We start from the raw sequence: 26,229 nt of genomic DNA, 5'->3' as shown, positions 1-26,229 counted from the left end.
GCAGCCGCAGGTAGGAGACCCTCCCAGCGTGGGGAGGGGGCGGTGGGGAGAGGGTAGGGGGTGGGCTTTGGAGGGGCAGGAAGCCGTTTTCCCCTAGGCTCGGGTTGGAAGGGAGGAGGAGGTGGCGGGGATCTGCCCAGTCCCGGGCGCGGGTGCCAGGGCCCTCCTGTGGGCGGGGGCGCCTTGAGCCCGGGCGGCCCGGGGCTGCCTCCCTGCGCGGCACCGAGGGGGGGACACCCCGCCCCCACCCGCCTCCAAGCTCGCCGCCTCCGCCCCCGCCCCTCTGTGTCCGGTGCTGGTCTCTGTCCAGCCCCTGCCCCTGGGTCCCGGGCTCTTCCCCGGCCGACTGTGGCTCTCCAGTGACCAGCGATGGGCTCCGATGGCAGGGCATCCTGACTCCCAAGTCCCTGGGCTTGCGCCATCGCTGCCCCTCCAGCTCCCTGTGATGAGTCTGTGCCTGACCACTCGCGGCTCTGCCTCTGGTTTCCGGGTGGGGGGTCCCTGTTTCTGCACCCGCTCCCCGGGAGCCTCTGAGCTCTCCTCCCACGCACACCTGCAGGCCTCCCTCCCCGAGTGCGCGCCCACCCCGCTTCCCCAGCAGGCCTGGTGTCCAAACTCTGTTCCAGCGGAAGTGTAGCCGTCCCCTCTCTGCCTGGAGCCCAGGGACCTCTCTTCTCCCCTGCAGTGGGTTGGCTCTGGAAGGCCAGTCCTGCTTGCAGTCTGACTGTAGTGGAATTGGACCGGTCCATCCTACAGTCTGACTTCCACGCGTGTAGTCCTAGCCTCATTCATTCTTCTTGACAGTTACCTAAGCACCGCCCCTAGCCCAGGGGTCAGGCCTGACCAGTCCATCTCATGGCGGGAATGCCTTACCCCTGCCCCCTCCACCCCTCGTACTGGGGTAGAATCTAGGAGCTTCCTCTTGGAGCCACCAGGGCAGGGAGTGGCAAGGGGGGCTGTGCCCAGTGGCCGTTAGTGTGTCCACACCCAAGGTCCCGCCCTGCACGGCTGTGCCCGTGTGTGGCTCCAGAGGTCTTAGAGAGAAGGGGTTAGGAGTCCCATGCCTGATTAACCAGCTCTGTGCTGACCCTGGCTTCCATGACATAACCCCCTCTCTGGGCCTCAGTTTACCCACTTGCACATCGCAACCTGGAACAGGGAGCCGCTGTGTGTGTGCGTTTGTGAGCATGTGTATGTGTGTGGTAGTGGAGCCTGGGTCCGGTTCACACCAGGGCAATGTGTGTGGCTTGGAGTCCCCTCTGGGAGGGGTGGCCGTCCACACCGCACCCTGCCTTCCCCCACCCCACCCTCAGTCACCTGGGGCATGCGGTTGAAGGATGACATGGTGGGGGGAAGTACTGGAGTTTGTATGGAGCCTTCAGATGGGGACATCCAGGCCCCCAGAGGCGTGAGCCAGAAGTGGGAAGCTCAGGGCTGACCCAGCTGGACGCCGGCCCACCAGGCCCACCAGGGTACGGGGAGATGGTCCCAGGAGATGTGACCACCTCACCGGGAGCTCGCCTTCTGCCCTCCCAGCAGCTTCCACCAACACTGAACCTGATCCCCCCACCCCTGGCTCAGAACCCAGATTAGGTTTCCGGCTGCGGGGGGTGGGGTGGGGAGTGGAGCACAGCTGCCCCAGCGACAGGACCCAGACCTCTGTCTTCCATTGCACAAATATTTATCCACTGCTCTTCCAAGCCTCCCCTGCTCTCAGGCGAAGGCGCTGAGCTGGGTCAGAAGAGCCCCCCCCAACCCACCCACCCCAGAGAGCTCTGCTGCGGGAGGGGGCTGGCCTCCGGCTGCCTGCCCCCACCCTGGGTGACTTCCAAGTGGCCCCTGCTTCTACTGAAGCCTGGCGGGAACCGGGGCATCCTGGTGGGTTCATAATTATGCCTGAGTCTTTGCTAATTAGGAGGTTGCTAATTAGATGTGTCAACCCAAGTGGGGCTAATGGTGTGGTGGCCCTTTAAGAATCACCCCGCTCGCCCTCCTGTCCCACCCCCCCACTGTGTGCTTGCACACACACTCACACACACCAGCACACACACATGCTGCACTCCTTGTGAAAGCTCCTGCCAGCATCCTGCCAGCCTTCCCGGGAAAGAGCCGGCTCCCAGCCGTGGGTGTGAGCGGGGGCAGGCTGTGGGTGAGACTCCGGGGAGAACTAACTTGGCAGACAGAAGTGGAAGTTGGAGAGGGGCCTGGCGAGGTGAGGGCAGGTCAGGGGCTCCTACGGATGACAGAAGCAGGAAGCCACACACACCCAGCTGGGGACTGGGTGCCTCTGGGCTCACCCAGCCTTGACGTTCTCATCTGGAAAATGGGTGGAGGTGAGGCCGTCTTGGGTGCTGTGGTCAGAGGAGGTGACCTGATAATGATGTGGTGGGAGAGTGGCTGGTGCAAAGGCCCTGAGGCTGAAAGGAAGGAGGAGGCCAACATGGCTGGAGCAGACCAGATGAGGCCAGAGAGGGACGGGGGGCCTGATTGGGCAGGGGTGCTGTGGCCGGTGCGGGGAGGATTCCAAGGAGAGGATGTGAGCTGAAAGCAGAGGCAGGACACCACAGTAGCCGCTTGCTGAGGCCCACGACCCGGAGAAGGGCAAGGACACAGTAAGAGCCCACGAAAGGAACAGAGAATCCAGCCCTGGGTGTCGCATGTCACAGCTGCTGCGGCAACTGGGACCCCAGGGATGCTGACGTTGGCCCCTGCTGCATGGCGGCAAGGGGGATGCAAGTGAGAATCTTTCCCAGAGCCCCGAGGCTCCTGCCTGGCCCTGCACGGGCAGAGCCCTAGGAGGGCCGAAGTGGGGGTCAGTGAGTCCCTGCCCTGTGCCCTGCTTCTTGCACTTGCCACTCCCCTCCCACCATGGGATCCCCCCCGTGCTGTTGGGTGCAGCTTTTCTCAGTGCTGTAGAGTACTCCACACTACACAAGGGAGGGGCTCAGCCTGCACCAAGCCTGGAATTTTGGCTTCCCTCACGTACAACTCCTCCCCTTTTCCCCTTTCCACAGGGCCCCACTGCCCCCCATGGCTCTCCTGGCCTTGGTGGGGGTCGCGCTCCTCCTAGGGGCCCCTCTGTGCTGGGGGGCAGCCACGCCCACCCCCTCCCTGCCCCCTCCCCCCACCAATGACAGCGACACCAGCTCCGGGGGCTGTGAGGGCTCCAACCGCTGCCAGCCGGGGGTCCTGCTGCCCGTGTGGGAGCCCGACGACCCGTCGCTGGGCGACAAGGCAGCCCGGGCGGTCGTGTACTTTGTGGCTATGGTCTACATGTTCCTGGGCGTGTCCATCATCGCCGACCGCTTCATGGCGTCCATCGAGGTGATCACCTCGAAGGAGAAGGAGATCACCATCACCAAAGCCAACGGCGAGACGAGCGTGGGCACCGTCCGTATCTGGAACGAGACCGTGTCCAACCTGACGCTCATGGCCCTGGGCTCCTCGGCGCCCGAGATCCTGCTGTCCGTCATCGAGGTGTGCGGCCACAACTTCCAGGCGGGCGAGCTGGGGCCCGGCACCATCGTGGGCAGCGCCGCCTTCAACATGTTCGTGGTCATCGCCGTGTGCATCTATGTCATCCCGGCCGGCGAGAGCCGCAAGATCAAGCACCTGCGTGTCTTCTTCGTCACCGCCTCTTGGAGCATCTTCGCCTACGTCTGGCTGTACCTCATCCTCGCCGTCTTCTCTCCGGGCGTGGTCCAGGTGAGCTGGCACCGCCGGACGCTGGTCTGCAGAACCCACAGGAGCAGCTGCCTCCCCCTCACCACACACACACACACACACACACACACACACGATGTATTCATTGGAAAGGCGGAGTTACAGAGATAGAAGAAGAGAGAGAGAGAGATAGGTCTTCCATCTGCAGGTTCACTTCCCAAGGGGCTTGAGCTGGATGGATCTGAAGCCAGGAACCTGGAGCTTCTTCTGGGTCTTAGGTGCAGGGTCCAACTGCTGCTTTCCCAGGCGCTTTAACAAGGGGAGCTGGCTCAGAAATGGAGCAGCAGAATCTGGGATAGCAATGCTGCAAGTGGCGATTTTATCATCTATGCCACTATGCTCTGGGCAGCCCTGAGCTGTGCCGAAGTGCCTGGGGGGTGCACGCTGCATAAAGGGGCTTACTCCGAAGGGGGCATAGCAGGCCTGGGGTACCGCTGGTGCCGCAATGCCAAGTCGCTGGAAGATGACACCTTTTTCTCCATTTTACCTGTCCAGAAGGAACACCCGGAAACTCTGGGCAGGACACCATGCAATCTGTGTGTGACAGGTGCCAAGTGGGTACACCTGTTCTCCTACCCCTCTCCCAACCTGCTGTATAATTCATGCCCGCTCCTGCAGTCAGTGGCTCTCCCCGCCCCCGCACCAGGTGCGCGCCACGTGCCTCCTGCAGCCTGGTGCTGATCGGCATGGGCCACGGGGCCCCATTGGCATCGTTTACCCATGACCTTGCTTAGACGCAGGTTCAGTCTATATAGCCCACCTCTGCGTTTGTCGTCGGACACGCACACACAGCCGTGGCCCGCGGCGTAGCTCGTTTGTTAGCTGTCGTCAGCTTCTGATGTTGGGATCTGATGTTCAGCGTGACTAACGCTCCCGCTCCCGTGCAGTCCAATCCGGCCGGGCACAAAGCCCGCCTTGCATAATTTATTCCAACCGTGAGCCCAGCTGTGTAACCGACACCTCCACGGCTCTGCTGTCTTCCCTCACATTTGCCCTATTTAGTCCCCACCAGGTAAGGGCTGCCCAGTCCTTTTGCATAATGTATTGATGCGACTGCCTTCATGCAGGCATCATTTATGTGTGGCTGCCTGGGCTATGTTCTCTGTCTTGCGTACACACACACGTGTGCCAGTACTTCCTGCCTCACTGTCAAGAATTGCAGCTGGCGGTTTCTCTGCAGGTGCCGCTGGAGACAGATAAAACTAACAAAGGGGATGAGAAGCCACGGCAGAGGGGCAGGGGTGGGCGGAGCCGACGTCACCCCAAGACAGGGATGAGATCGGGACAGAAGACAGTCAACTATGGTTGGGACCCAGGGCGAGTTCCCTGGCAGCTGTGGGGAAAAGTGCAGAGGGCGGCAGCCCTGGTCCTGCTGAGGACTCACCACTGCCACCCCTCCACAAGCTGTGAAGAAAGAGGAACTGGGGCAGGACACCCACCGCGCAGCTCCAGGGAGGGTCGTCCTTGGGGTCTTAGAGGAGTCACGTCGGAGCCCATTCATGGGATAGAGGTGGAGGCAGTGACCTGGGCAGGCAGGTGAGGGGGTGGACGGCCTCTGCTCTGCTCCCCTTGCTGTGTGACCCCAGGCACAGCCCGGACCCTCTCAGGCCACAGGTCTTTCTGTCTGAATCCTGATGGGAGTTGGACTTGACCAGAGGGATTCCTGCACCCGGGGACATCTTATGTCCCTGCAGGAGGCTGGGAAGGGAGTTCTGTTCACGGTCCCTAGAGACAAAAGGCCTGGGTTCAAACCCCACAGGGGGCCTCTAAGGGCTGCTAGAGGGATGGCTCTGGAGTGTGACCGGCTGGTGGCATTTGAGGCCTCCCGAAATGTTCACATCCAAACCCCACAGGGAACTTTCTACAACAGTCTGGAATTCCAGCATGATCAACCTCCTGTTCATGATGTACAAGCTGTTTGGGAGCAAGAAAAGGCTCAGAAAACCCTAGTGGTCCAGAAGGCACGATGCAGGAGTGGGGGACCTGGGATGGGAATCAGGCAGGTCTGGCACGCGTGGAGTGCAGCAGGAGCTCTGGTGCCCGCGGCTAGAAACAGGGCCCAGGAGAGCCAGGCCAGGGCGGCCACGCCAGCGGCACACTGTGCAGTGAGGGGGCAGGAGGGAGGCTGTCCTGGGCTCGTGGGGCTGGTCCACGAGAGCCAGCAAAGGATTCCCACGAGGTCAGCTGTCTGGAAAAGCAGTGAAGACACCTGTTAGGTGCTGGGGTCACATAGCGGAGCTCCGATTTGGAATCCAGGCTCGGCTGTGGATTCCAGCTTCCTGCTGAGGGAGACCCCAGATGCCGCGAGCATTCGGGCAGTGAACCAGCACAGCTCTCTCTCCTCTCTCTCACTCTCGCTCTTTTCCGCAATTCAAGAATCTTACACGGGAGAGAGATGGGTGTCTACAAAAAGAGAAGACATGGAGACACGGAGAGTGAGGCAACCAGGATTAAAAATAACAGACTGAGTCAGGCAGGACACACACACACGGGGAGAGGCAGAGACAGACCCAAGACAAAAAGGACAGAATATGGTGGAAAGGGGCTGGGGGGAAGGGCAGAGGAAGTGATGGAGAGATGGGGAAAGAAGAGGGAGATGATGGTGAGGGCTGAGGTGGGTGGATGGTGAGGCAGTAGATGGGTGGCGTGCGGGTGAGTGATGGACAGATGAGTGGATGAGTGACAGACGACGGGCGCCGACGGGCGGCTGGGGGTAGGTGGACACGACCATGCGCAGGGCTGCCCACCCAGAGAGGGGCGGGCAGGTGCCCCCCTGGCTGCACGGTGGTGCTGACGCGCGCCGCCCGCAGGTGTGGGAGGCGCTGCTGACCCTCATCTTCTTCCCGGTGTGCGTGGTGTTCGCCTGGATGGCCGACAAGCGGCTGCTCTTCTACAAGTACGTGTACAAGCGCTACCGCACCGACCCGCGCAGCGGCATCATCATCGGCGCCGAGGGCGACCCGCCCAAGAGCATCGAGCTGGACGGCACATTCGTGGGTGCAGAGGCGTCGGGCGAGCTGGGGAGCCTAGGCGCCGGGCCGGCCGAGGCGCGGGAGCTGGACGCGAGCCGCCGCGAGGTCATTCAGATCCTCAAAGACCTCAAGCAGAAGCACCCGGACAAGGAGCTGGAGCAGCTGGTGGGCATCGCCAACTACTACGCGCTGCTGCACCAGCAGAAGAGCCGCGCCTTCTACCGCATCCAGGCCACGCGGCTGATGACCGGCGCGGGCAATGTGCTGCGGCGCCACGCGGCTGACGCGTCGCGCAGGGCGGCACCGGCCGAGGGCCCCGGCGAGGACGAGGACGACGGTGCCAGCCGCATCTTCTTCGAGCCCAGCCTCTACCACTGCCTGGAGAACTGCGGCTCGGTGCTGCTGTCGGTGGCCTGCCAAGGCGGTGAGGGCAACAGCACCTTCTACGTGGACTACCGCACCGAGGACGGCTCGGCCAAGGCCGGCTCCGACTACGAGTACAGGTGGGTGCGCGCGGAGTGCGCGCGTGCGCCCCAGCTCGCGCAGGCCAGGTGGCGCGCGTGCTTCCCCATCCTGCATGACAGGTGTCCAGGCAATGAGTGTGCCAGCTCTGTGTGTGGGCTCCCGTGGTGGCTGTGGCCCTTGTCTCCTTACTGCGCACCAGCAGGTGCAGCGGGTGGGCGCCGGCCACTCTCGGAGGTGGCGCTGGTTTGCCTACAGGAAAGACGGTTACAGAATGGAGCCCTCAGTAGTGGACCAGGCCAGGTTGCTTCTGAGGTAACCTTGCAAGATTCATGGGTCACCCATACGTCTTCCTCCAGAAACTCACTGGGGTTTTACTTCATAAAGATTTGTTTATTTGGAAGCCAGAGACACAAAGAAAGATCTTGCACCCACTGATTCCCCCTCCAACTGGCCTCAATGGCCGGAGCTGAGCCCATCTGAAGCCAGGAGCCAGGAGCTTCTTCCAGGTCTCCCACGCAGGTGCAGGGTCCCAAGGCTTTGCGCCATCTTCTACTGCACATCAACAGGGAAGCTGGACCGCAGGTGAAGCAGCTGGGATTTGAACTGGCACCAGCATTAGCTGTACCTGCTGCACCACCATGCTGGCCCTTAAACCTATTTGTTACACACGAAGTGGTAAGAAATGCAGTGCTGGGATAGGAAGCAGAGTAAGGACAGAGACGATGGCCAGAGGGTCCCCCTGTCTTTGGTGCCCCATGAAGCAACTTGCCCCTTGCCCTTTGGCATGTCTGCTTGGCCCCTGTCCTGGCCCGTTCTCCTGAAGTCCTGTGCTGTCCTGTCACACAGCAGTTCCTGCTGAGTGCCAACTCTCTGTCAGGGGCTTTTTGCTTGTATTTTTTGGAGGTTCAACAATGAACAGGGATCACTATGACCCCCCCAGTGCACAGACTTCCTCTCCCGGTGCTCGCTGCTATGCCAGGCTCGGCATCGCTTGTCAAGGCAGTGGAAGCCCCAGGCTGACTTCCAGGTCAGGCTTCGCCCTCAGCCGGATTCCTTGAGGCTCGTGTCTGCCGCGGTGTGGGCGGGGAGGGCTGCCACACGCAGTGGTGGTGATTTCACACTGCAGGAGAACACGGTCCCTCTGGAACCTTCATCCGACGCGTCGGTTGGCTAGGCCTGTCTCCAGACTCAAAGTGTTTTTGAAGAAGGGAAACTTGTTCCTAATTTTTTTTTTTTTTTTTTTGGCAGGGAACTGGGAGCAGCCCCAGTCCCAGTCAGCCCCAGGATGCCCACTGTCTCAGAGGTCCTGGGCTGGGGCACGAGAGTGGTGACGGCAGGCCAGTGTGACCACCCCGGCCCACTCCTGTTCCTGAAACCCTTAGACACTTCTCTCCACCCAGTCCGGCCCTGGCAGGTGCAGGGAGGGGAGGAGCGCAGGGCAGGATCATCTACCGCTGCCCACTGGCACTGCGTGGGAAGGGCAGTGGGCCTTCTCTCTCCCCACACCATCCTCACTGTCAGAGCGTGGGAAGGGCAGTGGGCCTTCTCTCTCCCCACACCATCCTCACTGTCAGAGCGTGGGAAGGGCAGTGGGCCTTCTCTCTCCCCACACCATCCTCACTGTCACGCTGGGATGTGACGCCGGGGGAGGGGGGGAGCGCCCAGCATCCCTGTGTCTTCCCTCACCATATGCTGTGCCCAGGCCGCCCCCGTCTCTGGTCTCTGACAGTGGGATGTGCCCTCTCTCAGCCTCCCATGGATCTCTGGTCCTGACACTTGACACTTGGGAAGGTGACAGGGTCAAGATGGTGCCACACCTTTGGTTCAGTCGCCAGGTCATGGTGATGCGAAAATCCTCACTTTTTTTCTCTCCGTCAACATCCCGTGATTTGCTGCTTAGGAGATGCTCCTATAAGAACTAAAAAAAAATCCTTATGGAAGTGCAGTTTTTAAAACTACAGGCCAACACTGTGGCATAGCAAGTTAAGCCACCCTCTGCAGCCCTGGCATCCCATATGTGCAGCGGTTCGAGTCCCGGCTGCTCTACTTCCAATCCAGACCCCTGCTGAAGGATAGCTCAAGGTCTTGGACCCCTTGCACCCATGTGAGAGACCCGGAAGAAGCTCCTGGCTCCTGGCTTCCCTCTGGCCCAGCACTGACGATCTGGAAAGGGAACCAGTTGGGTAGAATCTCTCTGTCTTTAAAATCAATCCACCTTAAAAAAAAAAAATTAAGAAAAACTTCATGAACTTCAGAAAACTGTTTGTACCCCAGTGTGTTTTACTTGGCTGGGGGCGTCCCCAGCTGCCCGCTCCAACTCCTGCTGAGCCCCCTGTGTGGGCGCACCCGCCCAGCACCATCCCTTGCTCCTCCTTCACAGATACAGCACCTTAGGCTGGGTGGGGAGGGGCTGTGGGGCACCCGTCAGAGTCACATCTCTGCCACCAAGGCACCCCAGGCCTTGTCGCCCGGTCCTGCACACCCACCTCCGGGCCTGCGTGGTGAGGACGGCCCCTCCCACAGAGCGCGGCAGCCTGGACGGGGAAGGGGCAGTGGGAGGAATGGTGGCCAGTGGTGTGGTGCCCCTCTGCAGGCCGTGAGGGCGGCCTCCCGTTTCTCAGGGTCCTGCCCACAGGAGGAGCCTCTGTGTCCCTGTCCCCTGGGATACCCCAGGCCCTGCCACCCGGAGCCCTGCAGCTGGCCTGGGGCACTCTGGCAGCAGGCTGGTGGACGCTCCGGGCTGGCCCCTGGCTGAAGGCCGGCTCCCTGCCTCTCCCCCGCAGCGAGGGCACGCTGGTGTTCAAGCCGGGCGAGACGCAGAAGGAGCTGCGCATCGGCATCATAGACGATGACATCTTTGAAGAAGACGAACACTTCTTCGTGCGGCTGCTGAACCTGCGCGTGGGCGACGCGCAGGGCATGTTCGAGCCCGACGGCGGCGGGCGGCCCAAGGGACGGCTGGTGGCGCCGCTGCTGGCCACGGTCACCATCCTGGACGACGACCACGCGGGCATCTTCTCCTTCCAGGACCGGCTGCTGCACGTGAGCGAGTGCATGGGCACCGTGGACGTGCGTGTCGTGCGCAGCTCGGGCGCCCGTGGCACCGTGCGCCTGCCCTACCGCACGGTGGACGGCACGGCCCGGGGCGGCGGTGTCCACTACGAGGACGCGTGCGGGGAGCTCGAGTTCGGAGACGACGAGACCATGTGAGCGCGGGGCGGGGCCACTGGACCAACGTGGGCGGGGCCTCGGGAGGGGCGGGGCCTCGCCAAGACCATGCGGGGCGGGGTTCGGGAGGGGCGGGGCCAGTCTGACCAGCATGGGCGAGGGCGTGGCCAGGGTGGAGTGTACCTAGAAAATGGGGCGTGGCTGGGGAACAGGGGCGGGGCTTCATAAAATGGCCATGCCTGGGAGGGGCGTGGCGTTGGGGAAAGGCGGGGCTAGTTTGGGGAATGGGGCGTGGCTGTGAGGGGGCGGGGCCTTGCGAGGGTCCTGTGGAACCACGAGGGTTGGCAGAGTCCAGGCAGGGAAGGGATGGGCAGGTGAGAGCAGGTGCCTGAAAAGCAAGGTGGACCGGGTGAGGAGATGGGATAGGAGGAGAAAGGACAGAGGAAAGAACCAGGCGCCTGGGTGTGGGGGCTGGGTGCGGGTGCCCTGGGTGCAGGGCCGGGCTTGTGTGGGTGCCCTGGGTGTGGTGCCTGGGTGCAGGTGCCCTGGGGGCGGGTGCCTTAGGTGTGGGGGCCGGGCTTGTGCGGGTGCCCTGGGTGCGGGACCTGGGTGCGGGTGCCCTGGGTGTTGGGCCTGGGCTTGTATGGGTGCCCTGGGTGTGGCGCCTGGGTGCAGGTGCCCTGGGTGCAAGGCCTGGGTGCGGGGCCGGGCTTGTGCGGGCGCCCTGGGCCAAGCTGTGGGGTTGAGGCAGTGGTCAGGGCCCGCAGACATGGCCATCCCCGCCCGGGCCGCGCGCTCCTCCGGCTCAGCGCGCCGCTGCCCACGCGCCTGCCGCCCGGCCCACCGCTCGCTGCTGCTGCATCTCCTCCAGGCCGCGGGCACAGCTCCGCTTCCAGCCGCCCCCGCCCCGGCTCTCCCCGGGGCCCTTCCCTGGGTCGCGCCTTCGCCAAGGCCTCACTCCGGCCTGCTTTATCTGGAAACATTGGGCCGCGGGCTGGGATGGAGGACTGGGGTCTTTTCTCCTGGCTGTGGTTCCTCCAGTAGTCTAACTCGCTTCTCTCTCACTGCTGCAGGCCCAGGGGGCCGCTCCTTGCCAAGGCGGCTTCCCCAGCCTGGGACACCCTGTGTCCCCCCCACCCCCGCCTAAGCTTCCAGCTGTGTCTTTAGGGAAACAAAGAACAGGAGACTAATTAGCGTTTAGGGAAACTCGTCCCTCCTGTGAGGGCAGGCGCTAATTAGAGGCGCGATGGAGGAGCGGGGGTACCAGAGGGAGTGCCTGGATAGGATCAACACGGAGATGGGTGGCAAGGAAGAAAGCGAGAGAGAGCGAGACAGTCCAGAAAGACACGTGGCGAGGAAGGGAAAGGGAGTGGGGAGAGGGTGAGACATGGTGGCCGGGAACGGGAGAGACGGGCGAAGGACAGGGGACAGCAGAGGGACTGGGCCCGAGGTCAGTGGCCTGCAGACATGGTGGGTCCTGAGAGGGGACAGTCAGGCCCGGCTGCGGAGGAAGGCTTTGAGGAGGCTGACCCTCACCTGGCTCCCATCTCTCTTGCTGTCCAGTCCCTCTTCTCCTCCCTGCACCCCCCTGCAGGCGTGCTTGCTGGGGCTCCTGCGTGACGTGCGTGTCCACGTGTCATTGCACCTGCTGGCAGGTGGTGGCGGTGCGCGCGTCTTCGGAGACCCCAGGATTTTCCGGGCGTTTCAGCACCGCGGACAGCTCTGAGTCCAAGCAGGATGGCGACGGGGCGCGTGGGGAGGTGGCCGTGGCCATGGCTTTGCACCCACAGGAAATTTAAAATTATCTCAGGAGCCAGGAGGGCGGAGGCGGCCGTGCGTCCCCACACGCTCGCCTGCGTGCGCCTGTCCCCGCAAGGGTGTCCCGTGCATGTGGTGTGTACACCGGCATCTGTTGGCGGCGTCCTTGGGGGAAGTGAACTGGCAGATCTCGCTCGCTCTCTGCCTTCCAAATAAAGTGAAATTTAAAGATATCAACATATTATTTTAAAAAGACACACATGCAGAGAGATGGGATGAGGCAGAGCGAGACAGACGCACGGAGGTGCGAGATAGGCAGAGGGAAGGAGATGGGGCCCCGGAGAGTCGGGAGGAGTGTGTGGGAGGAAGGAAGGGGGGGTCCCCGCATGGCGAGGACCTGCGGGTGGGCTGCAGAGGGGGTGTCGCGCTGGCAGGCAAGCATGTGGTCCGTGTGGGTTTGCCGCTGCATAGGAATGGCTACGGGTGTGGGCAGCGTGACTGGCCCGCCTCCCTTGTGGGCTGGGTGTGGGCTGGGTGTTTGTGGGTTCTGGGGAGCAGGCCTTGTGGGCAGGCGCGGGTCCTACGGCTGCACCCGGTGGCCAGCGGCCGAGCTGCAGGGGTGTTGCTGATGGAGCTGGGTGGGTTGTGTCTGTGGGTCCGGTAGCTGCACCTCGTGGCCAGTGGCTGAGCTGGAGAGTTTTGTGTTGTGGGAGCCGGGTGGGTTGTGTGTGCCTGAAAGGAATGGGCGACTGGCAGCTCCTGCCACCACCCCCACCTCTTGCCCCGTTGCCACGGGAACGGAAATGCTGGAAAAATCAATTAGCGGTTAATTAACCCCCTGAGTATAGTGGGGCCTCCTGCAGGGAGCTAGGGGTTTCCTGGCCAGCCACAAATTGTTTCTGGAGGGCTGTTAGGGCAAGGCATGGAATGGAAGCCAGCTGGCCGAGGGGCAGTGGAGAGGCGGATGACCACTGACCAATGACCTGGGCCACGGGCTGCAGGGAGGAGCAGGGGCAGGGGGCAGCTGGTGGGGGCGTGCTGAGGTGGGCCTTACCCGACCCTGGTTTTATTTATTTTGTTTTTGGTTGTGATCCCTCTGTGCCTGATGGTGACCGCCCCCAGGTGGGCAGTGCCAGAGCCTGGGGGAGGGGTTCCCACTTCCCCTTAGGAGTTCACGTCCCGTGTCACCCATCATCACCAGGCCTCTGGCTCATAACCCCAAGCTTCCTCCCAGTGCCCGGGTCTGCGTCTGTGAAAAGGGGGGCTGAATGAGCAGGCAGGGCAGGAGTCAGGGCTGGGAACTGGCTGGCAGCTTGGCTGGGGCCTGACGCTGGGTGTCAGCCACCACCCCACTCCACCCCAGGAAAACACTGCAGGTGAAGATCGTGGATGACGAGGAGTATGAGAAAAAAGACAATTTCTTCATCGAGCTGGGCCAGCCACAGTGGCTTAAGAGAGGAATTTCAGGTGAGGGCTGCCCGGCTCCCAGGAGGGGGCTGGGAGAGGGGGCGGGGCTAGGACGGGGCGGGGCCTTGTGGGGAGGGGCTCGGCTGGGGCGGGGTCTGCGAGAGGGGAGGGGCCTGGACTGGGTGTGGCTCCTGGAAAGGGGAGGGGCCTGGATTGGGTGTAGCACTTGGAAAGGGGCGTGGCCTGGGAGCAGGGCGGGGCTATGCAATAGCGAGGGGCGTGGCCTGGGAGGGGGAAGGTCTGAGCTGGGGGCGAGGCTCTTTCAAGCTCTGGGATCTGAGCCCTGTGGGTGCATTGCTCACTGTCTGCCTGTCTCTCCCCAGCTCTGCTGCTCAGTCAAGGTGAGTGTGCACCCCTAGGAGAAGAGGTCTTGGGACAGGACGGGGGCGGTCAGAGCTGGGAGCCACACTTCCTGGTTGGGTAGAGGCAGATTCAGGGCTGGGTGAGGGCGGGCACCAACCTGAGTTAAGGGGAGGGTTCCAGAGTGAACTGGGGTGGATGGGGAAATCAAGGCTGTGTGTGGCTCTGGCCAGGAAACGAGTGAGGCAGAGGATGCGATCCCGTTGGTGTTGAGGTCAGCAGGAACCAGGTTTGGGGTCCATTAGCACTGGGTGGACTTGGGGTTTAGGCTTGTGCAGTGGCCAAAACTAGAGTTAAGGTGGAAGCCGCTTCCCAGGGTTAGGGGAGGGGATCGGATCAGAAGTGAGGCGGGGTATAGGGCAAAGGTGAGGCTGGAGTTCGAGGGATATGGGTGGGGGGATTTGGGGTTGGAGGCTGGGAACGGGGATGGCGGAAGCCGGAGTTTGGGGACGGTGATAGAGGTTCTGACTGGGATTGGAATGTGTTAGTAAAAGAAGAAGGGCAAGTTTTTGTGGCAGCCCGTGCATCCAGGTGGCCCAGCACACTTTTACTTTGGAGTTTTTTGAGGCTGTTCCTGCTTGGTGGGCAGCTGCCCTCTGCCAGGTGGCACAGGGCTGTGGGTGCTGAACCCACCTCTGTTTCCTGCACGCAGTGAAATAAGCCTGTCGTCCACCTCTGCCCACCTTCTATTGATTATAACTGGCCACATCCACTACCAGGAAGGCTGGAAAATGTAGTTCAGTTCCCCACAATGAAACCCCCAGCCCAGTGCTGGAGCTGGGCTCAGAGGGGAGTGCATGGGGGGAGCCACCGAGGAAGGAAGTGGACTGTGGGAGTCCCTCAGCCCCGTCCCTCCCTCGTGCTGCAGGGGACGGGGACAGGAAGCTGACGGCCGAGGAGGAAGAGGCACGGAGGATTGCGGAGATGGGCAAGCCCGTGCTTGGCGAGAACTGCCGGCTGGAGGTCATCATCGAAGAGTCCTATGACTTCAAGGTGACTCCCAGGACCCGCCTTCCTGGGGGCCGGCCCCCCAGGGGAGGGGTCCCAAGCTGCAGGTGCCAGACTCTTCATCAGCACCTAGGACAGCAACCCTGTCCTGCTGGTGGGACCCCAGGGTGTGGGAGGTTTAAAGAGGAGTTGAGGTCTCCTGACCATGGTACCCCCTCGTGGAGCTGCCCTGGAGTGACCACAGTCAGTGTGTGAGCCTCCCTCCCTCCCATCCCCGACTTCTAGAACACGGTGGATAAACTCATCAAGAAGACAAACTTGGCCTTGGTGATTGGCACCCATTCGTGGAGGGAGCAGTTTCTAGAGGCCGTGACCGTGAGCGCAGGTAAGTTGGGAAGGGGCCGATGGGCAAGGGGAAGGAAGACAGCGAGGTGGAGCAGACTGGAGGTGAATGGGAAAACCAGAGCCACAGGGCGACACCGAGAAGGAAAGGGGGGCCCAGGCAGGCAGACGGGAGGAGAGTGAGCAAGCCATCCAGGGAATGTGATAAAGGTGGGCTCGGGGCCAGGGCGCCAGGGGCGGGAGGTCCCGGGGAGGGGACCCGGCCTGGGATTCAGCCCAGCATCCTGAGACAGGGCACTGCTGGGGTCCGCCTCTGTTACCATGGGGACACCCCATTCTCCCTTGCCTCCCACACCACTCTGATCGGCCCTCAGATGGTTCCATGCTGCCCCCTTGTGTCTGGAGAAGCTGTGACACCAGAGGGATGCTGGCCCAGTGTGACAGCGGTGGGGAACTGAGGGCCCAGTGTGACAGCGGTGGGGAACTGAGGACCCAGTGTGACAGCGGTGGGGAACTGAGGACCCCACGATCAGAAGGTGCACCTTACCCAGTCTCAGGTTTCCCCCAGAGAGGGCCCAGCTGGCGGGGAGCTGGCGAGGGCTTGGGCAGCGTGGCCTGCCTGTCTCCTTCCTTCCTACTTTGCTTCCCCCAGCTCCCAGAACTCAGTCTAACCTACAAGATGGCCTTTGACCAATTCGGAAGCACCCCAAAACCCCGGGGCCCCCTTCAGGGATGCTGGAATGCCCTTTGTTGCCATCTCTTTGCCACGCTGGGTTGGGTAGCCGTTGTTGCAAGGGATTCTGGGAAACAAGTTCTCTGAGGACCTGGCCCCTGCCAAGTGCAAAGGATTCTGGGAAGCCGCATGTGTTTTATCTGCACAGGCCAAAGGAGTTCTGGGAAGGTGCCGAGCTGAGCTGGGTGGATGGGCTGTCCCTGGCTGCAAGAAATTTTGGAAGAATGAGGGCTTTGAGCGAGCCTGTGGTCGCAGCTGCAGGGATGCTACAGAACTGGATATTTCTAGTTCTGGCCATAAAAACTTCTGGGAAAGTTATTTTAGGCTAAGGGCATGGCTGTCCCTAGCAGCCAGGGACCCTGGGAGACTGGATATTTTTAACTGGACACATAGGAGTTCCATTTGCGTCAAGGAACTTGGGGAAAGTAAATATTTTTTTACCTGGGTCTGTGCAGTCTCCTTGCTGCAAGCAGTGCATGCTGGGAGGGCAGCTGTCCACCTGCTGGTGTGGCCACACCCAGCCCCGCAGCATGCGGGGAGGGCACTTGTCCATCTGCTGGTGTGGCCACGCCCAGCCGTCCACCTGCTAATGTGGCCACGCCCAGCCCCGCAGCATGCCGGGAGGACAGTTGTCCACCTGCTGGTGTGGCCACGCCCAGCCCCGCAGCATGCTGGGAGGCCCCTCAGTGCTCCAGCCAGGTCCTGTGTGCACAGGGGACGAGGAAGAGGAGGAGGATGGGTCCCGGGAGGAGCGACTGCCTTCATGCTTCGACTACGTGATGCACTTCCTGACGGTCTTCTGGAAGGTACTGTTCGCCTGCGTGCCGCCCACCGAGTACTGCCATGGCTGGGCCTGCTTCGGCGTCTGCATCCTGGTCATCGGGCTGCTCACCGCGCTCATCGGCGACCTGGCCTCACACTTTGGCTGCACCGTGGGCCTCAAGGACTCGGTCAATGCCGTCGTCTTCGTGGCCCTGGGCACCTCCATCCCGGGTAACCGCCCCCTGGCTGGGGATAGGCTAAGGGTCAGGAGACAGGTCCCATGGAAATGGTAGGGGAGACTCCCCCAGGCACGGAGAGTCCGGGAAACTGCAGCCTTGCGTATCCAGGGCGCCCCACTGCTGGTCCACACAAGCTCCGCTGCCCCATAAGAAATGGCATGGATTCGGCACCAAGCATGCGCAGGCCCTGGGAGTTGTACCCGCGTAGAGAACAGGCAGCGGGGTCCCCGGGAAAGGAGCAAGGGAGTCCCTCGGGAGGCAGGTAGCTGAGTACCCCAGAGGTTAGGCCCGGGGACCGGGAAGGTTTGGAGGAAGCCGCAGGGGCGGGAAGGGGACAGGGATGGGAACGAGGAGAGGGGTCGGGCAGGGGCCCCTGGCCTCGCGCTGACCGTGCACTCGTCCTCTGCCCGCAGACACGTTCGCCAGCAAGGTGGCAGCGCTGCAGGACCAGTGCGCGGACGCGTCCATCGGCAACGTGACGGGCTCCAACGCCGTGAACGTGTTCCTGGGCCTGGGCGTGGCCTGGTCGGTGGCCGCTGTGTACTGGGCGGTGCAGGGCCGGCCGTTCGAGGTGCGCACCGGCACGCTGGCCTTCTCCGTCACGCTCTTCACCGTCTTCGCCTTCGTGGGCATTGCCGTGCTGCTCTACCGGCGCCGGCCACACATCGGCGGCGAGCTGGGCGGTCCGCGTGGGCCCAAACTGGCCACCACCGCGCTCTTCCTGGGCCTCTGGTTCCTGTACATCCTATTCGCCAGCCTGGAGGCTTACTGCCATATCCGGGGCTTCTAGCCGCACCTGCTGCTGTACCCTGGCCTGCGGACTCGGCCACTGCCTCCTCCTCCCCCCTCTGCCCTCCCCAGCTCATCCCCAGGACCCAAACCTCCTCACTTCCCAGTTAGTCCCTCCGCCAGAAGCCTCCAGACCCGCCCCCAGGGACCACTCCTCTAGAAAACTGGACATCTCCGCCCCACTCCCAGCCTGACCCTGTCCCACGGCCTTCCTTTAGCCACCTGTGCCCCAGGACCCTCCCTGGACCACCCGTGGAGGGAGGCTGGAGCCCACCTGAGATGGCCTCATCTCAGCCCTCCCCTCCTCAGGGAGCTGCTTCTGGCCCCAGCAGGGGGAGCAGGTGGGCGAGCATCAGGGGACCCACTTCTTCCCACCCAGAGAGGTTGAGCAGAGGAAGCCGCGTGGGGCTTTGGGCTCCGGGGGCCGGTGGGAGGAGGAGGCATATGGCAAACCCACAACTTCTTACATTCCAGCGCCCCCGCCGGCCCCCCTGGAGGGAGGGGCCTGTGGGTGTGTATATAGTGTGCTTGGGGGAGGGGGGCGTGGGGTGCATGTCTTGGGGGCGGGGAGGGTGACAGACTCGGCTTTTGAGAAGGCAGCAGACTCCCTCAGCCACGATGAGAGAGCAGGCTTTAGGGAGGGACAGCCTCAGAGGGAGTCCGGCCAATCTCCCCTGACAATCTAGAAAATTCCCTTTGCCCTCAGTGCCAGGCAATCCGGGCAGAACCCTCGAAGAGGGGAATCGAGGGTCCGAGAGGACCAACACTACAAGCCAGCACATGCTGCCACGTCTCTGTCGGCCGCGGGGAGGGGGAGGGTGGGCGTTTTTAAACTTCAGAGGCCACCCGTCTATTTCCAGGCCATCTGCATTTTCTTACTGTTGATGTTTCTGGCCAGAAGGACACACACGGGGTGTGGGGAGTGCTGCCCACTCCATGGCACCCCAGGGTGGCCCTGTTGCCCCTTACGCCCTGCATTCTATCACCCTGCTGTGCATCAACCCCCAACGTCTTGCACCTGTTGCTCCCCCTCCCCCAGCTCATCCGCATCAGTCAAGGTCTCCTTTTCCTGTGGTTTCTGTAACAGTTGCCATAAAACTGAAATCCTGTCTAGAACAGCTGGAATTCAGAGGAGGGGCACTGCAGGCTTCTGCTGAGATCCAGAGGGGCAGCTGAGTTCACATACCCCATAATCTGGGCTACAGGACACAGCCAATGCCAGCCACGCATAAAGACCAGGGCAGCGTCTGCTGGCCACTCCCTCACCCACCGGCCAAGAACTTCTGGGGCCTGTGGCGCCCTCATTCGGTCAAGAGCCTCTGCAAACCACATGGCCAGGCAGCCACACACCCATCTCACCTAGACCACCCATTAGCCACGCCCGTACCAGTCAGCCCAGGGTTAGCACAAGCCATGCCCCCATGTACCTGCCAAGAACCACACCTCTGCTGACCAACCAAGAGCTCCTAGCAGCAGTCCAGTTCATCAGCCAAGAACTTGAACTAGCTGCGGTGCCCCAGTTTCCCCTAGAACTTCCTTAGCCACACCCCCCCTTCAGCTTGTCCATTAGCCACGCCCCTACCAATCAGCCAAGGATTTGCACAAGCCACACACCCATTCCACCTGAACTGGCCGCCAGGCAAGGCCACATGTGTCAGCCATAAATCATTCCACTCACTGAGGCATGCTAGGAACAATCATTTACCTGAGCCCGGCAGCTGGGATTGGTGAAGGAACCGTGTGTACACACCTGTGTCTGCTTCCAGGTGAAGGCACAGCTAGCTAGGTCCCTCCCTGGGAGACACAGATGTTTTCCAGGCGGTGGCTAGCGTGACCCCAGTATGGAGTGCAAGTGGCAAGAATGTGAAAGCACTAAAATCGGAAGACTTGCCGGCCACACTACAGGGCCTACAGAATTTATTCACAGGCAAAGGAAGACGGGGTTGAAATGGGAGAGGGACATAACAGACCAGCACATTTTCCTTAGGATCCTCCCTGGGGGGCTGGCCATACAGGACGCCAGGATCCCCGGGGAGCAGGGCTGGAGGTCACAGAGGAGGGAGGGACTGAGGTTGGACGGGAGGGTGGCTTAGAATGAGCAGGGTGTGAGGTGTTCAGAGCAGGTGGAGGCATAGAGAACTGCTAAGGCGTCTGCAGCTGTGGGGGCACAGCACCCAGGGTCCTCAGCAGAAGGAGCAGTGACCAGCCTGGTTGGATGGAATGAGAAGGTGCCCTCAGCCAGGACCCCACCTTGCCGCCACTTTCCATTGGCTGAGCCCAACGTGCGTCATCACGGCGACTGTGTCCTGAGAGTACCGGTTCGATCGCGGCCCCTCTGGCTCCTGACGCCAGCTTCCCTGCTCATGCAGACCCAGGGAGGGGAGCCGATGAAGTTGAGTGCTTGAGCCCCTGCCTCGGGAGTGGGCGACCTGGATCAAGCCCCTGGTTCTAGCTTCATTCTGGCCCCGGCAGGCGTGAAGGGCAAGGACCAGAGGGCGGGAGCTGCATCTGTGTCTATGTGTCTGTGCCTCTCAACAATTAAAAAAACAACAACAAAAAAAACTTTTTAGAAAAGAGGCGGTGGGTGTGATGTGTCCAGGTCTGCTGCAGAGGCAGGCTGTGGAGTCAGAGGGCCAGGGGCCGAATGAGGAGATTACGGATACTGGGGGGTTGGAGAGGGGTAGAAGGCACACGCTGGAGAGATGCCATGTCACACTTGGGGGAACATGGGCTGGGGAGAGTTCCAGCAGGCACCTGGAGCTCGGGAGATGGGCCTGGAGAGAGATTCCAGACTTGTCAGCCACAGGATGCCAGGCCCTGTGGGCACAGGAGAGGGGGCATGTTGAGAGACACACAGGTGGTGCCCTGAGGCACCCCAGCATCCCAGGGGAAGAGGGGGTGCAGATGCAGGAGATGCCAGGAGAAGGAACTAGAGGTGGGTGCCTGAAGTTGAGAGAAGAAGTTTCTCAAAGAAGGGATGTGGGCAACAGGGTTAACGGCCAGGGAGAGGCAGTGGGAGGTGAGGGCTAGGTCTTTGCACAGCTGCTCATTGCCGGCAGAATTGTTCATCGCCATCACCATTACAAGCATCGCACTCACAGACCACCAAGACCTTCATCGGGTCCTTCCCATCTTCACCCTCGCTCCGTCAACATCACATTCATGCCAGCCATGGGAGTAGACCAGCAGCCCTCCACAGTCAACGGCATAGTCCCAGGCCACCTGCATCCCGTGCTGGCCTTGGCCAGCCTTCCCATGGCTCTCTGTCTGCGAGGCCCTGAGCACGCTTCTGTCCATCCCACAGCTGGAGGCAAGGGTGCTGGGGAAACTCCTGCTCCCCACTGGGCTCATGTGGCAGCAGCACCCAAGCTGAGTGCCGGGGCCCAACCCGACATGGGTGCAGAGGATGCCAGCTCTTGCAGCCACCTGCTGGCTGGGTTAGGTGTGTGGTGGGGGGGGGGGTGCGGTTACTGTGCAGGTCAGCGAGAGCACGCCCATTGGGGGTCTGCTAGAGAAACTGGGGCTTTGGTGTCCCCTTGTAGGGCCAGTGACGCCTGCTGCCTGGCACGTGAGCCCATATTACCTGTGCTTCAATTTTCCCAACTCCTACCCCAGACTCGAGCCCGTTTCTTCCAAGTACACGTGCAATGCCAGCCGCTGCCACCCCACCTGCCTGTGCCATCCCACCGCTTCTCATGAGCCACCTCAACCCTGGCAGCAATGGGAGGGTCTGTTGAGGGACTTTGTTCCTCCATGGGGGGACTAGGGGAGCTGGGCTGGCTGGGAGCCCTCCCACCTCGGTGGTCTGAAGGCGTCCCTGGTGGCCGGCACCTGCAGCTGCACATGGAGCTGTCTTGCCCGCTGTCTCCATGCCAGTGTCCCCGCAGGGTCTTTCTCGCCCTCTGGTCCCAATGACCCTTCCCTTGCTGGCAGACCCGGGCTCCTCCACGCCCCTGACCCCGTCCCTCTCTGTGCTTCTCAACCCTTCTCTTAAGGTCTCTGTTGACAGCACAGCGCCCTCTCTCATTCCTTCCCTTCCTCTTACGTTTCATCACACACAGCAAGTGTCTGCATGTGGGAGGTTCTGCGTGACATCCCGCCACGCGTGTGTGTGGCGATCGGAACAGGCTCATCCCGTCCCCCCTCCCCACAGACAAGGTTCACCCTGGGGCCAGCAAGGTGGAACAACAGGTAAAGCCCCACCTGCGTGCTGGCATCCCAAACGAATGATGATTCAAGTCCCGCTGCTCCACTTCCAATCACGCTCCCTGCTAATGCTCTTGGAAGAACCGCAGAGGGTGGCTCTGCATCCGTGTGGGAGACCCAGAAGAAACTCCTGGCTTTGGCCAATGCATCCATTTAGGGAATGAACCAGAAGATGGAAGACTCTCCACCGTCCCACCCCGTCGCTCTAACTTTGGAAAAGATGCGTGTCGTTTGTTTGCATGAGGAACTTGCAGGGTCTGTGCTGGCGTTGTGGGGCGGCTTTGGCCGGGGAGCTAGGACACCGCAGGTGACACCTGCTGGACTTGCCATCATCTCCACCTTCCAGCTGTTGCATCCCTCACAGGCAATGGCTCCAGTCCTTGCGCCCCTGCCATCCGTGGGAGACTCGTGGAGGGCGCTCAAGGATCCTGCCTTGAGCCTGGTCCAGCCCCAGGCTGCCGTGGACACTGGGGGAGTGAATCTGGGTGGGCATTGTCTTCCTCACCAATAAGCACGTGGCCACAGGCAGCCCACACATCCTGGCTGCTAGGACCTCACTGTGCCAGAGGGGGGCACCACCGTCTGTCCTCTCTCACTGCATCCCTGGGCGTGCTGACTACCCACGCCCTCCGCCCCAGCCTTGGGCAGCCTCATGCCCAGCTCCCTCTCTGCCCCCAGCTTCTCAGCTTGTCCGTTCTGCAAGATTCCCAGCGCAGCTGCCCCTGGGCGGGCTATGGGCACTGGGCCCGAAAAGCTGCCATGCCAGGGGAACAGATAGGTCCTGTGCCACCTCCTCCTTCCCTGGGGGCCTGGACTGCTTCCTCCTACAGCTTCTACCAAGGTTTGGGGCTGACGCCCACGTCTGGGCCCGTCGACACGGGCAAAGAACCAGCATAGCAGGGAGCTCCAGCCCCTGCCCCCTGACACCTGCCTTGCCCTGCCCAGCCACCTCGGTCTTCCTTGGGCCACCATCCCAGCTGAATCCCACAATGGCCAGGGGGCTGTAGGGAAGGAGGCCTCAGGGGACGGGGGGCAAAAGGGGAAGGAAGTTGCAGAGAAGACACAGAGAAGTTTGAAAACAGTGTAGGGCTGCCAGGGCTTGGGAACCTCGCACAAAGCCAGAGAACGGCGGGTGTGGGGGTGGTTTGGGAGGCAGGCAGGTGTCTGGAGATCAGAGTCCAGAGGGGCTAGGGATGACGGAGGCCCTCTCTGCCACCTCACACCCGCCAAAGGCAGGGTGGGGTGGGAAGAGAGGCAGATAGAGCAGGAGGGGCTGATCAAGACCCAGAGGACAAAAGGGTTGGGGAGGGACAGAAAGGATGACAAAGGGAGAGGGTGCCCAAGGTGCAAGGGGCCCGCCCCGTCCCCACCCCCAGACACCAGGCTGGGTCCCTGCGCAGGGCCAGGGCCAAGGCTGTGCATACTCAGGGTGATACGAGGGAGGAGCTGGCCAGCACGGTGACCCCCAAGCAGGGCTAAGGACGCCTTGATGGACAGCGTGAGGGCGGGGTGGAGGGGATGCGAAGATAAATCCTCACTACCTGGGGTTTCAGCCCAGCCAGTCACGGGGTCTCTCTCTCCTCCCCATCCAGCAACCCAGAGGAGACTGAGAAAGCCTTGCGGCTTGGGGAGGAAAGAGGGCTGCTGAGAGAGGGAAACTGAGGCAGGAGCTGGTGGGAAAGAGAGAGGAGACAGGGTCTGGGGGCTGGCTCTGAGTGGGCCTCAGCCCCCTTGGACTGCAGGTCCCACCGCCTCACAGCTGCCTGAACACCAGAGGGGAGCATCCAGCCTGGCCTGCCCTCCACCTCCCTGCAGTACAGTAGGGCCAGGGTGGGAAGGCACACTCCCACCCCCTGGGATAGATCTGCAGGTAGAAGCCCCCAGCTAGGTGACACCCCCCCACACACACACACACTCACTCATCTCTGGAGACCTCCACCTGCAGCATCGCCTGGAGCAGAGGGTCCAGGTCCCACGGAAGGGAGGAGAAGGACGGAGATCAGAGAGAGAGACAGAGATGCCGGGAGCCCCTGCCCCAGGCCTGTGCCTTCCCACACCTTGGAACTGTTCCCTCCAGGACACCTCCTCATTTCCACAATTAAAACAGTTCCCAAGCCCAGCTGTCTACTGGTTCCTGGGGGCCATGGCTCCTGCCCGTGACTCCCAGGGCACCCTCATCAGCTGGGGCCGTGCTCAGGTGCATGGGGACAGGCATGGTCATTTTCACTCGCAGTCCTGGCCCGACCTGACTTCTCCCCCTGCAAACTGCAGCTGCGACGGGCAGGTGGTGATGGAAAAATGTTGCATGTTTAATTAAAAAGTGATTTTCATTAATTTTGTGCTCCAAAGGCCCTAGCCAGGGACGACGCGGGGATGGGAGGCTGGCCTTAAAGGACCAGCATTCCTGGTAGGGCATTTCTGTGTAGGGCAGGAGAGTGGGGGATCAGAGACTGGGCCCTCACACCAGGGGGAAACTGAGGCTCAGAAATGGCCTGCCAAGCGGGTGGGTCCAGAGCTGGATGCTCAGGGTGGCTTCTCGCCACAGAGGAGGCCAGCAGAAGTTGTGTGCAGGAGGTTGGGAAGAGGGGAGAAGAAATGGGTACCCTCTCCCTCCTGCCTGCCCTGCCCTCTGATGCACTCCCTTGGGAAGTGTGGGGGCTATCCTGACCCCCCAGAGTTACAGCTGCCTCCTGCTCAGTGCTGGGTGTCTCTTCCTTCCCGTGGGACCTGGGGGGGGGGGGGTGCCGCTGGACCCACAGTGCAGCCGATTAGGGCCCCTGGGAGAGCTGGGGGCGTTGTCCCCCCTCCCTCTCTCAGGGTCTTCCCCCACCCCCCATCTCTATCCCTCTCTCTCTGGGTCTCTGGAGTACCCCCAGGTGCTGTGTCCCAGCCCCTCTCCACCGCTGCCCCTCCACCCCCGTCTCTGGTGCCAGTCCTCTGAAGAGGACCCCCCACAAACCCACAGCTGCCGCCCAGGGAGGAAAGCCCACGGCTGTGGCTGTGGGAGCTCTCCCACCTGCACAGCCCTGGGAGGCGGCCTGAGGCCACGGGGCCGGCTGGAAACCACGGCTCCCACTCTGCCTGCCCACAGCGGCCATGCCGCAGCCAGCAGTTGCACCTTCCTCGCCCAGGCTTCGCCATGTCTGAGGGTCGCTGGGCCGCCTGGGCGCATTACCTACCGCCCTTACCCCTCCACGCACACAGCACCTGCCACCCCAGGAGCCACTCACACCTGTGCCCTTTGCGACTTCACACTTCCCAGGAGAGCGTGGGCTCCATGAGGTCAACTCGGTGAGTCACGGCGCCCGGGCAAACACCCTCCTTTCCCTTCTTAGCCTGTGAATCCGGCAGATAAAAGCCACGGGGCTTTCTTGCTGCGAAGGATGAGCCAGGGTCGAGACGCACCCGCTGCGCGTGGGTGGGTGAGACCCCGAGTCGAGGACCTCCCAGAAGGCAGTGGCCAAAGAGGGGGCGGAGGGGCCCGGGGGCACACGCACCCGCGGGCACACGCACAGCCGCAGGCGCCCACGGAAACGCACGCACACCTGCCCCCTGCAAGAGTGGCCAGCCGGCATTGTCTCTGAGGGAGGATGGTGGCGGGGAGGGGTCGGAAAGGGCAGAAAGAGACCTCCCCTCTTCTCCCCTCCATGTGGGCGCCCGGATCCTTCTCGCCTCCAGTTCGGCCTTCCCGCGGAGACGGAGGCCGAGGGACAAGGCCAGGGCCCGGGGAGGGACGCCCGTCAGAGGCGCGAAGGGCGGGAGCCTCCCGGGCGCGGTACAAAGCCGGGCGGGAGCGAGCGGGCCCCGCAGCACCGCCCCGCCCCGCGCCGGCCGACAGCGGGTTAAGCGGCGGGGCCGGGAACTTCCGGATGTGACCGCAACGCCGGGGAGATCGCGAGGGGCGCGCGGCTGCAGCGCCGCACCCCCGGCCCCCTCCCCGGCCCCCGGCCCCCGGCCCCCGGCCCGGCCCTGCGCCCGCCGCCGTCGCCCGCTCGGCCCGACTCGGGGCGCTCCCGGCCCCCCGGGGGGCCAGGGACTGGGGTCGGGGTGGGGGGCCGGGGAGGGGCCTGGGCGCCTCTGGCCCGCCGGTGCGGCGCGCGCCGCGGCCATGCGCCCCTGGCCGTGACCCCCACCCCCCCGGGGAGGGGCTGGGGTCCCGGCTCCGAGCCCCCGCCCTGCCCGGCTCCGGCCTCCTGTCCAGCCCGCGGCGGCGCGGGCCTCGGGGGCCGCTGCTCCGGCTGCGCGCTCCCCAGCGCCAGGCTCTGGAAGGACCCGGCGGCGGCGGCCGCGGCAGCCC

General features: G+C 62.6%; 1 protein-coding gene across 3 annotated transcripts; it reads left to right on the top strand.

Annotated features, from left to right (window-relative positions):
• Positions 1 to 17,727, top strand: SLC8A2 (solute carrier family 8 member A2). Of its 3 annotated transcripts, XM_040978270.1 has the most exons (10): positions 1 to 10; positions 3,015 to 3,705; positions 6,534 to 7,198; positions 9,944 to 10,366; positions 13,450 to 13,553; positions 13,877 to 13,894; positions 14,782 to 14,906; positions 15,147 to 15,246; positions 16,651 to 16,929; positions 17,351 to 17,727. In XM_040978270.1, exons 2-10 carry the CDS (start codon positions 3,031 to 3,033, stop codon positions 17,725 to 17,727), a joined length of 2,766 nt encoding a protein of 921 aa, XP_040834204.1. In that variant the 5' UTR covers positions 1 to 10; positions 3,015 to 3,030. The 3 variants fall into 3 exon arrangements, with proteins under 3 accessions (XP_040834204.1, XP_040834206.1, XP_040834205.1); XM_040978272.1 differs by lacking the exons at positions 3,015 to 3,705; positions 6,534 to 7,198 and having other exon boundaries at positions 10,188 to 10,366; XM_040978271.1 differs by lacking the exons at positions 1 to 10; positions 13,877 to 13,894 and having other exon boundaries at positions 3,012 to 3,705.
• Positions 17,728 to 26,229: the final 8,502 nt, after the last annotated feature.

Source organism: Ochotona curzoniae, unplaced genomic scaffold (genome assembly GCF_017591425.1).
Source record: "Ochotona curzoniae isolate NIBS_2020 unplaced genomic scaffold, NIBS_Ocur_1.0 contig_2861, whole genome shotgun sequence".
NCBI lineage: Eukaryota > Metazoa > Chordata > Mammalia > Lagomorpha > Ochotonidae > Ochotona > Ochotona curzoniae.
This window is presented reverse-complemented; position numbering and strand designations above follow the sequence as displayed.

What these genes read in the sequence shown, in the direction of transcription:
- SLC8A2 (XM_040978270.1), top strand. Translation starts at nt 3,031, where the DNA reads ATGGCTCTCCTGGCCTTGGTGGGGGTCGCGCTCCTCCTAGGGGCCCCT. An exon ending in TTCGGAGACGACGAGACCAT is followed by an intron (nt 10,367 to 13,449) that starts GTGAGCGCGGGG and finishes ACTCCACCCCAG; the next exon opens with GAAAACACTGCAGGTGAAGA. An exon ending in AAGAGTCCTATGACTTCAAG is followed by an intron (nt 14,907 to 15,146) that starts GTGACTCCCAGG and finishes CCCGACTTCTAG; the next exon opens with AACACGGTGGATAAACTCAT.